Source organism: Branchiostoma belcheri, unplaced genomic scaffold (assembly GCF_001625305.1).
Source record: "Branchiostoma belcheri isolate BF01 breed outbred unplaced genomic scaffold, Haploidv18h27 scaffold113, whole genome shotgun sequence".
Classification (NCBI taxonomy): domain Eukaryota; kingdom Metazoa; phylum Chordata; class Leptocardii; order Amphioxiformes; family Branchiostomatidae; genus Branchiostoma; species Branchiostoma belcheri.
Window position 1 is genome coordinate 1,044,300 of NW_017802525.1, and position 12,477 is coordinate 1,056,776.

The 12,477-nt window shown below is 40.3% G+C and overlaps 2 protein-coding genes across 2 annotated transcripts in view; one reads left to right on the plus strand and one right to left on the minus strand.

The window, feature by feature from the left end:
* Window positions 1-392: 392 nt before the first annotated feature.
* Window positions 393-11,289, minus strand: LOC109462201 (guanylate kinase-like). Its single transcript, XM_019758726.1, has 8 exons — window positions 11,017-11,289; window positions 4,930-5,079; window positions 4,451-4,492; window positions 4,232-4,328; window positions 3,730-3,868; window positions 3,170-3,254; window positions 2,577-2,662; window positions 393-569 (listed from the first exon to the last, which is right to left on the minus strand). The coding sequence occupies exons 1-8, from the start codon at window positions 11,060-11,062 to the stop codon at window positions 477-479; spliced, it is 738 nt and encodes a 245-aa protein (XP_019614285.1). The 5' UTR covers window positions 11,063-11,289; the 3' UTR covers window positions 393-476.
* Window positions 11,290-11,501: 212 nt separating this feature from the next.
* LOC109462221 (beclin-1-like) overlaps window positions 11,502-12,477 on the plus strand; it is an 8,172-nt gene continuing 7,196 nt past the window's right edge. Inside the window, exon 1 of the mRNA XM_019758758.1 lies at window positions 11,502-12,022. Coding sequence (XP_019614317.1) covers window positions 11,832-12,022 — 191 coding nt within the window. The 5' untranslated portion in view covers window positions 11,502-11,831. The remainder of the gene's footprint in view (window positions 12,023-12,477) is intronic.

Here is a 12,477-nt window from a genome sequence, read left to right on the forward strand (position 1 = left end):
TAACTAGGCAACAGGGTATCCTAGCAACAGAGTTGTCTGTCTGCTGCCCTACACATGTCTGTCTCCACTAGGCCTTCCTCAGGGGTTGTCCATAGTAGAATTTCTCAAAAACTATTGAGCAGGGGAATAAGAGGAACATTTCTCCAGAAGTAACTGCATTAGCTTCTACCAGGCTTCGGGAGGCGGCTGGAAAGAGTAAAAATTGGCCAAATAGAGAGATAACATGCTGAGGGAGTTGGTCCACATGTACACTTTGCTGCACCCAAACTGTACTCTCTAGCAGACCAACTCCCCCGGCATGTTATCTCTCTCTGTTTGTCTAATTTCTGCTTTTTACAGCCGCCTCCTGAAGCAAGGTAGAAGCTAACTGTGTGGCCAAATGAACTCTACGATAGCCAAACTGTTTTGCCTATTTGGTTAAATTCTACTATGTTTCATCCCCTGTTTTAAGTCCTGGTGGAGCCTGACACCTGTAGCTAGTCCTGTGAGCTGGTGTTCACCGAGGCGGCAGGTTTGTCCAGGAAACTGTTCACCACAGAGGAGGAACCGGTGGCCATCGGCATCTGGGACTGGGGAGGGAGGGAAAAATTAATGTTACAACAGTGATGTTATGTAGTATAAGTAGAGTGGAATCATTCCGAGATGTTGGTCAGCTGTGGAATGATTCCACTCTACTCATAAGAGCAATGTTATGTGCTAGGGTTTCACCCAATTAGTAAAGTTCTATTTGCCTTGTATTTTATACATTGTACAGCACAAATCAGCAAGGAGGAGCTTCAAATTCAGAAATTTGTTAAGAAAAGTTACTGTATCTTCAGTCTGGTAAGAACTGCCAACTTACTTGAGGAATTTGTCTTACTAGAATTGGCAAAAACATTTCTACCTGTCCTGGTAACTTGTGATCTTAGAACTAACGTTAACTACATGTATGACCCTGTATATTGTGTACTTTCAAACTAACCAAACCTATGATGATGATAAACTTTTAAGGCATTATCACCATTGCTGAGAATACAATTACAAATGATTATCATAGGCTTGTTATGCCTATAGATACTGTTAACAACATTTGAGCGTTGTTAAGGCTTGCCATTAGTCACTGACAACTGATGTACAGCAACTTGTAATTAGTAGAAACATTCATATGTCATATGCAGAGCAAGGAATCATAAGTAAACATATGCAGAGCAAGTGATAATAGTTTATAAAATGCAGAGCGAGCGATAATAAGTGTGTTCCTACTGGATGTGAGCTGCGCCCAGCCTTAGGGTTTGTACTGTTCATTTCTAACCTCGTCAATCATCTGCAAACAACACACATGTGCAGGGTCAGCAGTGCATGGTGGGAGCACATGCAACCTCAATAATAAGTCATTTCACAATTTCAACTGTGCATGCAAGTGGGTAATATGTCAAATTTGCAGGCCTCTGAGACATAAACAGTGCAATCGTGCATCAAAGGTGAATGCAACCTCAATAACAGGCCAGTTCACGGTTTCAACTGTGCATACACAATGTGATGCACATGCAACCTCAATAATAAGTCGTTTCACAATTTCAACTGGGCATGCAAGTGGGTAATATGTCAAATTTGCAGGCCTCTGAGACATAAACAGTGCAATCGTGCATCAAAGCTGAATGCAACCTCAATAATAGGCCGATTTACAGTTTGAACTGTGCATACACAATGTGATGCACATGCAACCTCAATAATAAGTCGTTTCACAATTTCAACTGGGCATGCAAGTGGGTAATATTTCAAAGTTGCAGGCCTCTTGAGACATAAAAAATGCAGTCGTGCATCAAAGGTGCATGTAACCTCAATAATAGGCCGGTTCACGGTTTCAACTGTGCATACATAGCGTGATGCACATGCAACGTAACCACAATAATAAGTAATTTCACACTTTGAACTGGGCATGTACATTGTGATCATTAGTGGGTAATATGTCAAAGTTGCAGGTCTCTGAGACATACTATTATAGTAAACATGTCTGAACATGGGATCAAGCATTGTCTTGTCAGAACTGTTTACCACAAGTTATGGACTTTTAGCATTGACCTTGTGAATGCTCAGTTCAAACTGTGAGTCAGCTTATTAGCATAAAAGCTCATGTGCAGACTCCCAGGGGAACTTTGACCCACTACAGGAGTCACATGTTTGTAAGGTCATGTGACTGAAGTGATGGGTCATTCATCCTGAGTAGAGCCGCATCCTGGCCGTATGTCTGAATTTTGGTGAAATTGTGCGGATATGCAGTGCTACATGTACCAAGTGCACAGCCACAAACCACCCATGTTAAACTTCTCGAAGAATCTGTAAGTCAAGACATTAATATCCATAATGTTACTGTGTATTTAATGACAACAGCAAGAGAGTGACTTCTGGTACAACTTCATATAAAGCTGGTAACATTTACAATAAGTGGTACCAAACAAAGCCCTGACATTAGTGCTAACTACCATCAGCATCTGATAAAAACGTACTGAGAGGCTCCCTTCTACCAGGAATTACAGATTCTGAAGATTAAATCATTCTTCTTGCTGATACTTCCTGTATCTCTCACCGATACTCACTTTAATTAAGATGCCTTTTAATTTCTCATATGCAACATCCAAGTCATCATTGGTGATGATGTGCTGAAAATTTCCTGGCTTTAGACCTGGAAAGACAAGAGTACAAATGTAAGTGATTGTTAGCATCCGTTTTTTCCCAAAATGAGGTTGTGATGACTGGTTTCCATAGTGACAGTAGCCTGGGTGCCATCCAATTTGTAACAGGGCTCCTTTGCTACTCTAAGCAAGTGCAAAGAAGCCCCATTACAAATCGGATGGCACGCAGGCTAAAGCCTGAGCTCCTATAGGACTGATTTTGAATGATAAAGAACCCTGAGCTCCTATTGTATTAAATTTGGTAGATCTAGGAACAGGACTGGTTCTCTTGAGTTAGAGGTGTGTGGCCAAAAGCTCTTGGGGAGGAGGCTCAATCATCACCTGACAGTAAGAGCTTGTATCTGTATCTGTATAGCCGGTATAACAGCCCATTTGCGTAACACACCAGCTTTGCAGTCACACGGCGAATGACTTGTTAAACCTAACCCTTGAAGTTGAACATCTAACTCTAAACATTGTTTGAAGCTATCTATTGTGTAACACTAGTAACAGCTCACCATACTCCAGTTCATTCCTGGCTGCAGACAGTCTCTTCTGGAGTGCCTCTTCAGTCTCCGTTTTCCTGCTTCTCAGACGCTTCTCCTAAAGGGCAAAGAAGAAAGCAGAAGAGTGTGGTTGTCAATTTTATGCTGGCAAGGAGATAGAACAAATATACCAAGTAGACATATATGATAGCCTAATGTGTCAGCAAAGAGATCACCTTGGTAGAAGTGTCACAAATTGTGACAACTGGAAATATTGTTAAAATATTCTTCAACTAATTCTGAAACAGACACAACTGAGGGTCTTTCAACCACTGTTCTTCTGTTGTTTCCTGTGTCATTTTCTGTTTCAGTTTTCTTGTTTTCTATCAAGTTTCTCTCTGTTTATCCACTTCCTTAATGGCAAGGCAAGTCATCTGATGAGCTCGAGGTAGACTACTAGTATATCATTTTCTTTGCTATGAAATACTGACCAGTACATCTATACTGGGAGGTTTGATGACTTACCAGTACATCTATACTGGGAGGTTTGATGACTTACCAGTACATCTATACTGGGAGGTTTGATGACTTACCAGTACATCTATACTGGGAGGTTTGATGAAGATGTAGACAGCATCCAGACTGGCCTTCTTGACATTACGGACCCCCTGTGTGTCGATGTCCAGGATGGGGATCACGTTGTTGCCCTGCACCTCCTCAAGGGCCTTCTTACTGCAGGGGGAAACAGTGCTTAAGGTCACACCAATCTTTGAGATGTTTCTCGGTATCATCATCAGTTGACAAAGTTTGGGTAAAAATCTCAAAGGGCTTTCATGATTTTACACTCAGAGAGAAAGAGAGAGCTCTAAACATGATACATCCTACAGTGATGACTGTTTGATAAAAGACTTACAAGAAACAACACTAAATACATTGTATAACCAGTATACTGACTTAGTCTTCAAAATGTTATATTTAACCTTTAGCACATTGAAGTGGTTGTTTAGCTGCCAAAATTTCTCTATTGGTTACAGGGTTAGGTAGCAGGGAGAAGATCAAGAATAGTCACTGTCATCTCTGTGTGGTCAGACCAACCTTGTTCCGTAGATGTTCCCGGAGAACTCGGCCCATTCCAGGAAGTCCCCCTGCTTGATGTTTTCCAGGAACTGGTCCCTATTGATGAAGTGGTACTCTGGAAAACACATCACATACATGTATGTCACACAGCCTTTATCCTTTTAAACCTCAAATACTTGTACAATAATCTACAGTCAAACATTTGTCTTATATATGTTATTGTGTAATTTCTTTTACCTCTTCCATTCAGCTCTCCTGGTCGAGGTTGTCTTGTAGTGTCTGCAGGGAAAACAGAAAACTTGAAGGTTGTGTGTCTTTTATTGTCATTTATTGGACTTGTATAGTACATGTATATAAATCCACAGCCATAATCTAGCCTCATAGTCCATTAACCATAGCCCGGATTGGGCTTCTGTAAGTAGTGTAGCTGTGATACTCCAAATTTCTAATTCAAATTTAGCCGTGAAGGTTGTTAAAACATCACAATACAATAATTATAGTTTCTTCTGGTGGCAGTCCATTTTGCAGTAAAGAAATGTTATCATGATATCTGGTACTAATCTCTAAGCAGATCATACAGTGGCATTAGGCAGTGTCCATTGGTCAGAGGAGTGTCCATTGGCCACATGAAGTGGCCAATAGATACTGCCCGGCCAATTTGATACTGTCTTTTGCGGCCACCAAAACATCTGCTTGGAGATTAGTCTGTTACCCACGTGAAACGCTGAGCTGGAAGGCTCCTGGGAACTCCTTGAGGAGTTTGTTGTAGAGGGTGGACTTGCCGCTGCCGGACGGGCCGCAGATCACCACAGGTCGGGGCAGCGCCATGCCACTCACGCTCACGTAACGCCGCAGGGTTAGACTCACTGGAACAAACACAAATCAAAAATTGAATCCAATAGCTATTACTACTCGCATCTGTGTGTGTACAGATGACCACAGGTCGGGGAAGCGCCATGCCACTCACGCTAACGTACCGCCGCAGGGATAGACTCACTGGAACACAGTTAGGAGGATTAAATCTTAAATCACTAGTTTACTACCACCTTGTAGAACTGAGACCTTTCTGCGCTGTCCAGGACACTTGAGCCATTACAACAGGTGAAACCTGCTCCACAAACATGTTACCAGCCCTGCACAATCACTCTGGCACTTGTTACATTCTACTTTGTCAGTTTGATCAGTTCTGCTTCTTATCACACAAATAGGCAGCCTGAAACTGAAAGTTAATGACAAATTTGATTGCCATAAAAACTGTGAGATTCTGCAAAATTCCTGGCTCACTTCCACAAACACAGTACTTTTGCTTGACTGCTAGGAAAGTCTAAAAGTAAAAGGCATGCAATACTGGCATTGCAATTGGAAACTTTCCAACAACACTTAGTTCTAAAGGGATGTACAAGATTTCCATAAAAAAATATAACACAACGCTCCATATATTACAGGTTACTATACAAAATGTATGATTGTACATATATGTATGTGGAGACCCGTATAGGTTTGACATTGCAAAGAACAATATTGACCTTGGAACCAAAGACTTCCTCCCTGAAGGCAAATCCCGAGATTTTAAACGACTTCTTCTATTGATTCTCAGGAGTCATTAAGTGCTCCATCCATTATATTTAGCCTAAGAGGCCGTCCAGCTGAGAGCAGAGCTTTGGGAGAGAATAACAACCATTAACAGATCATCTCTCATTATTGTCACATGGAGGAACACTCAAGGCAAAGGTTATTTTCCACACGTGTCAAAGTCGTTCAATGTCAACAGGCTGAGAGTGAGAAGGTTCTTTACAGGGCAGGTCTGAGCAAATAAATTGTTTGCAATCATTATTTGCTTGCCAATAATCAAACATGTTAACACAGGTATGATAGGCCTTTAGGTTTTACCATTATTGGTCTCTTCTTCTCATTTTGGTCTTTAAGTTTAACAGTTTTTCCTTTCTTACATTACCACACTATGAGTCAGAGTATTATTTTTTAGATCATTATCAATGTCATCTCTAGTTCTTGTCTCCTGATCTGGATGCATTCATCATTTAACTCTTGGCACTAATACAGATGCATTTCACCCTTGACTACACTATGGAAAGTATGGCTATATGCTGTTATGGCTCCTCATCATGGCCCACTTCAACTCAACTTTCAAGCAGACTGTACTGATTATGCCATGGCACAAGTCGTGATCAAAGATGGCATTAAAAGCACACATGTCTGCCACACATCTCTCTCTCTCAGACTCTCTCTCTCTATCCGGTTTATCGTCTGTTGTTCCCCGTAACGAGGGTTAGACATGCTTGCACACTGATGCTGGGACTAGATGGTAGCTCATCATTTGCCTCTGTCCTGTGGTTCTTGTGCACAGCAAATGTCAATACCCCTGTGGGTTTAAAGACTCAGCAACTTCACCAGCCAGCCATGTGATGTCTAACGTAGGTATTGATCCTGTTCTGTCTGCAGACATGTCCTGTAGGTCAGGTCCAGCCCAGCTGTAGGTTTCTCATGACACTCGATCCTTACCCTGACAACTGTCTGTTCTACTGAAGTATGTAAACCTTGACATGTCTGGAACATGTCTGATTACTAGTATTGATTAAAAGTAAACACCTATCTGTAACAGTCACACATTGCCTATACAGAAAAATGGGATATTTCCTATTAAGTAATGCGTTTTTCTTCAAAGCCACATAATATATAACATTTGGAATGTTTCAAATTGTGGGTTTTCTCAAATTTTTTCTTTGAAACTGGACCTCACTGATGGTTGCTGTGTGGTGCACTGTGTTATTTCTAAAGTTGTGAAAATCATGCTCAGACTACAGTCTCTTTCAATGCTACATATATGTATTGTCTGTTACAGCTTTATCCATAGCAAAGTCATTAACATGACCATTCTTTCGGGAAACAGACCAAAAGTAAGTCCCTTTGCTTTTCAAGAAAGCCAACAGAATAGAAAGAAGTAATATAAAAAAAGATCAAATTTGACACGTCTATCAAAATTGCAACCATCCATATCATAACTTCTGTTACTACTTCATTATACATGTACAAGGTACTGAAATGCCATCCATTGAATTGTAACACACTTGCAATGTCAGTAGCAGTTGGTGCTGTGTGTCAACTACTGCTGACTTCTACACAGACTACTCAAACACACAATCAAACACTGTATTCACCACTGACTAACAAAAGTTGACTTAGCCACTACTTGTTATGCCTGTTCCAGCTGACACAAAGTGATCAGTTCATTTAGTGCACAATAGGCACAGATGTGGACTCCATTATACATGAATAACTTCCTCAATGTGGCTGTCACTAACCATGCATATAACAACAACACTAATGCCAATGTAATGGTGAATTTGTAGTCTAACAACGATACAGTCGTAAGGAAAGACAACAAACAAAATGCAAGCCCACAACCTATCAAAATGGACACTTGTGCTGAATACAGAACAGCAATTAAACCTGGAAATAGGTCACATCACTATAGCTAGCATTGTACTTGTGCTAAACATGGATATGAAAAATTGAGTTCCAGTTTCAGTTTCAGTCTAACATACAGACAAACGTAACACATATCTTGTTTAGTCAGCTTCTATATGTACAGAGTATGTTTTACTGTCTGATCATGATCTGTAGTTGTAAGTAATACAATTGTACCTTTAAGTACACAACTACAGTGTATACAATTTATTACAAAAGAAAATCAAAAGCAATGTGCAAATCACTAAATCAAAGGCACAGAGCCTTGTGAACAATTTACCAGTTGCATTCCATGCCTTCAGCATTCAATCTCTCAGTAAAGGAAATAAACACCATTCATTTCTATGATACGATAGTTGAGGGAAAAACAAGAGTTTTGAACATCTCAATCCTCATACCTGCCCACATACAGTAGTACTGTACATATCTGCCTGCTTCTTGCCCAACATTCCTGTTCAACCTTTCTGGTTGCCAGACAACCCTGGCTGGAAATGCTTCTACCCTCTTCAGATACTCCTAAATATCATCTCCCTTTGAGATTTTAAAAACAGTCAAAAGAGTCTAAAGAGACAACACTGAACAGCTCTGACAAACTCACCTGTGAAATGAAGAACGCAGGTTACGTTTTTCCTGCACTTTCTGTACCAGCCTTGTGCACCTGACTGTGTGTCAGTCTACAGTACATCCACCTTTATGTAGTCTGTTATTAGAGGGATGATGCTAATAAATGGACTATACCATTTTTACACAAGGGGGAGGCGAGGGTCTGCTTATCTTCTGTTTCATATGATTATTACAGTAAGAGCTTTTAAAATGTTACTATTTTGAAGCCTAGAATATAGTTAAAAGGTGTTACATAGTCGTACAGATCCAAATGTTGAACAGAAGTTGTGTCTCAATATTTCATAGATCTCCTTTGTACATCTTACAATATTAATGGGTTACTCTAATTGGAAATTCCCCATTACATCAAGTACCCGGTACATGTTGTATAAGGAAGGGCTCTGACAGCCAATCCTATTCAGCCAATTACTGTCTGTTGGTAGTCAAAGCTAGACATGTGAAGCTACATGTAGCAGTCTTGTCAGAAAATCAGTGTAGACCAACAAATGTACAGAAAGCAATAAATACTGAACAAAAGCCAATCTTTTTTCCTGGACTAGTGAACAGACTAGGAAGAACCAACATGACAGCACACATAATTATGTGTCTGCCTAAATTTTTGAAAATAAAGATTTGAATATCCAGAGGGATTTTACTTCTCAACAGTCTTGATGTAAGAAATGTACAGAAAACAATAATAAAGTTTGAACAAAAGACAATCTTTTTTCCTGGACTAGTGAATTCAAACAGACTAGGAAGAACCAACATGACAGCACACATAATATGTGTCTGCCTAAATTTTTGAAAATAAAGATTATATCCAGAGGGATCTTACTTCTCATCAATTTGAATACTTAAGTACATGTATATATATATACATTGATAATAAGTGAATACTATAGTATGATATCGTTGAAGAGGTTCATCAGTCACATAGAATTAACAGTTAGTAGAAATTCTTCGATCAGTGACTGTATTTTTGTAAGGTAGATTTCATACATGTGTACCTCCAAATTTTCGGTGTTCTCGCGAGACTAGGCCATTCCGTGATCAAGGTGTACAGTCAACAATGAAAATTTGGAGGTACGTAATCTACCTTACAAAAATGAATTTCTACTAACTATATAGCATGATAGGATTTGTATACATACCTTGATGTTAGTGATAAACTTTGATGAAGCATGAATGGGAAAAATGCATTGAAATAGCCTGTAAGTTATTATACATAAGAAGATTAGCTAAAGGACCCTGAACTCCTGTTCCAGCCTGACTAATGACTGTAAGAGTAACACCGGTGTGACTATAACACACACCACAGGGACTTCATTAGTCCATTAGTGCTGCATATAGAATAACCCACCTGAGCTCAGGGATTGCAGCTTAACTTGAAAGTCAAACCAAGGACAGCAGAGTCTCTACTATAGATACAAGTTGAAGTTACTTCCAGTAATGATTATGACAGAAAAATGTAGCCACACAAAGAATTCTTCTGCCTTTTTGGTGCCATGTGGCAGTAAACCATTAGAAATCAATAATTTAGCAATCAGATACTACTAGCTGTATGGAATGTTCAACAGGCAGTGTTCTAGATTTTGATTAGGATGATATGTTAGAGTTACTAGACTATCACATAAAAAGCATGTTACTGTTTTTGCACTTAAGCAACAACTGACTGCGGGCAGGGATTTTACATTTTGTAGATACTGTAATTGTTAGCTCTGGAATCTATATACTCGACCAAACAAACCTGTCCCAAGGTTGGACAAACATTTATAATGTAGAGTTTAAAATGCAGCTCACTACAATGTCATGTATTACATGCTCTAATTTCCCTAAATCTCAAGAACCGTACAAAATGGGCCTACTGTACATGTACAAATAAAAAGCTGAAATATTAATTTTACCGTAGTTAAGGTGTGTTCCCTGTGGCTACATGTAGCGTCAGCTAGGGTAATTAGTGACATCATGTTTACGTCATGTGGAACTGGTACTGCAAGTTAAATACCGTAAATCAAGAAATATTCGCTGTGGTTTATGTTTGTGGTTTTACAGATCGTGATCTCCCAGCAAACTTGTGCTGTTTTGTATTTCTACAGCTCTTTTAATATTGAACTTGAAGCACAAATGCGCACTTCCCACCTTAAGCAAAATTAAGTCCTAGCAAAAATACTTAGAGTTACAGTACAAGTAACGTTATGTTGTCTTTTGTATACGCTTACAGTGCTTTAACTTTAAGAGGTGAAACCTTAAGAAATGGGAATATTGTGTACATAGTAGAGGAAGATACATAATATACATTTGAGTGGCCCCTTAAGGAAGTAACCCCCTTAAGTTTAAGGTACCCCCTTAAATCTACACATGGCCATGGATAAAATTTTACAAGAAACCAATTTTTTCCGACACTCCATAAAACTCTTAGCAAATAATTCTTCTGCAATATAATATAACCAACTTTCCAAACCATCCCCACACTTAACAGTCTGATTGTTTAGATGGTGTAGGGTTACACCAACGTTTAAACTTTGAACCGAACATTTAAATTTCGGTTGTACCATTTCCGTTGCTAGGTTTGTACACCTTTCTTCCAACCGATTTTGTGGCTTGATTTTGAATCGGGTGGCCAAGTTGGGTTCTCTAGACCATCAGACTATTTTTAGAAACATAACCTTGACCGTGAAGAGTTGAAAAGGTGTGTAAAAGTCACCTGTTCTCACCTGTGGATCTCACCTGGCCCGAGAGACCCCGCCACAACACAAACATTCCTTGACCTGCCGCTGACCTGCTGAACCTGAAATTAGTCCGCCGACGTGAGGCGTCCGGAAAGTAGTGCGTATCTTCAAGACGTCTTACGAGAAAATTATAAGCGTCTTCTGAGATTTTACTGTCGCTGCGTTATTATTCAAGAAATATGAACTAAATTTTAACGTCAAGCTTCGACGCACATGGCCGGAGGAAGTGATGCAAGGTCACTATTACCCATATTCACTCGCGACAGGGTTATAAATGGAGTTTTTGACAATCCTTGATTCAGGTTAACCATGATTTATACCATAGGAAATGCAATCTTTCGTCAAGAAATGACGTAAATATTACCGAAAATTGTATTATTATTTTTCTGGTGTTCCTCTTTCAAAAGATTGGCATAGAAGCTAGTTTTGAATAAAATCCATGCTCTTGAAAAACTCCAGTCATACCCTAAAATTGAGCAAGCGCAAACTGTAGTGCAGAAACTTGAGAAAGGGAGTATTTTTGCGGGAAAGTTGAGCTTTGATCGCCGTTTTCCTGTCAATATAACCTCCTTACTGCAACCCCGATCGGATGTCTATCTTCTTAGGTCCTCCATGTCAAGTTTTCATAGCTGTCAAGAAAACTGGACGTAACCAAGGCTATTTTGTTTGGATTTACTACCGACTACAGGATCTTAAAGGTGGGAGGGGGGCGCCTGTGTGACGAAACCGTCACCTGATTTTATTATTACCAGCCATTTCACGGCTTTTCCGTCAGACTGATACAAAATCAGACGACAGTTATGGCTACAGCACAGCCACCGGTAGCGGAGAACCTTCCCGCCCCGGCTCCTGTTAGCCAGGCGGGCTCGGGAACGGCGGCGGGTGGGGGACAGGCGGCCGGCGGGACGGAGAGCCCAGCCCCGGGAGCGGCCTCGGGAGGGCCGCCCGCTCAGGTCAGCTTCGTGTGCCAGAGATGCGGGCAGCCGCTCAGGTGGGTGTGCGACCTGCTAGTGTGATCAGGAATTAACTACAGTGTAAAATACTAAGTCTCAAATTTTAAGAATTATCATCATTCATTTGTAATCAAAACAACCTGTGTTGTTATTGTTTATTATCTCCAAGCAGATCCTTTGGTAGCAAAATCGTAAGAAACCAGATAATTTATACGCCAAAAAGCAGTTATTCAAGCAACTGGATATGATTTTGAAAATCATATCCAGAACTTTGCTTGAGTAACTGCTTTTTGGTGTATCGTATTACCTGGATGCCTAACCTTCATTGACTGTGAATGACAGATAATTTATACACTATCCAGTTGACCAGGCAGTGAACAGGATCAGCTTGGAGATCTGAACATCCCCTCGGATGGGACATAAAGCTGGAGGTCCTGGGTTTTGAACCAAGCACACTTAAGGGACTGTACGATATTTACCGGGGGGGAGGGGG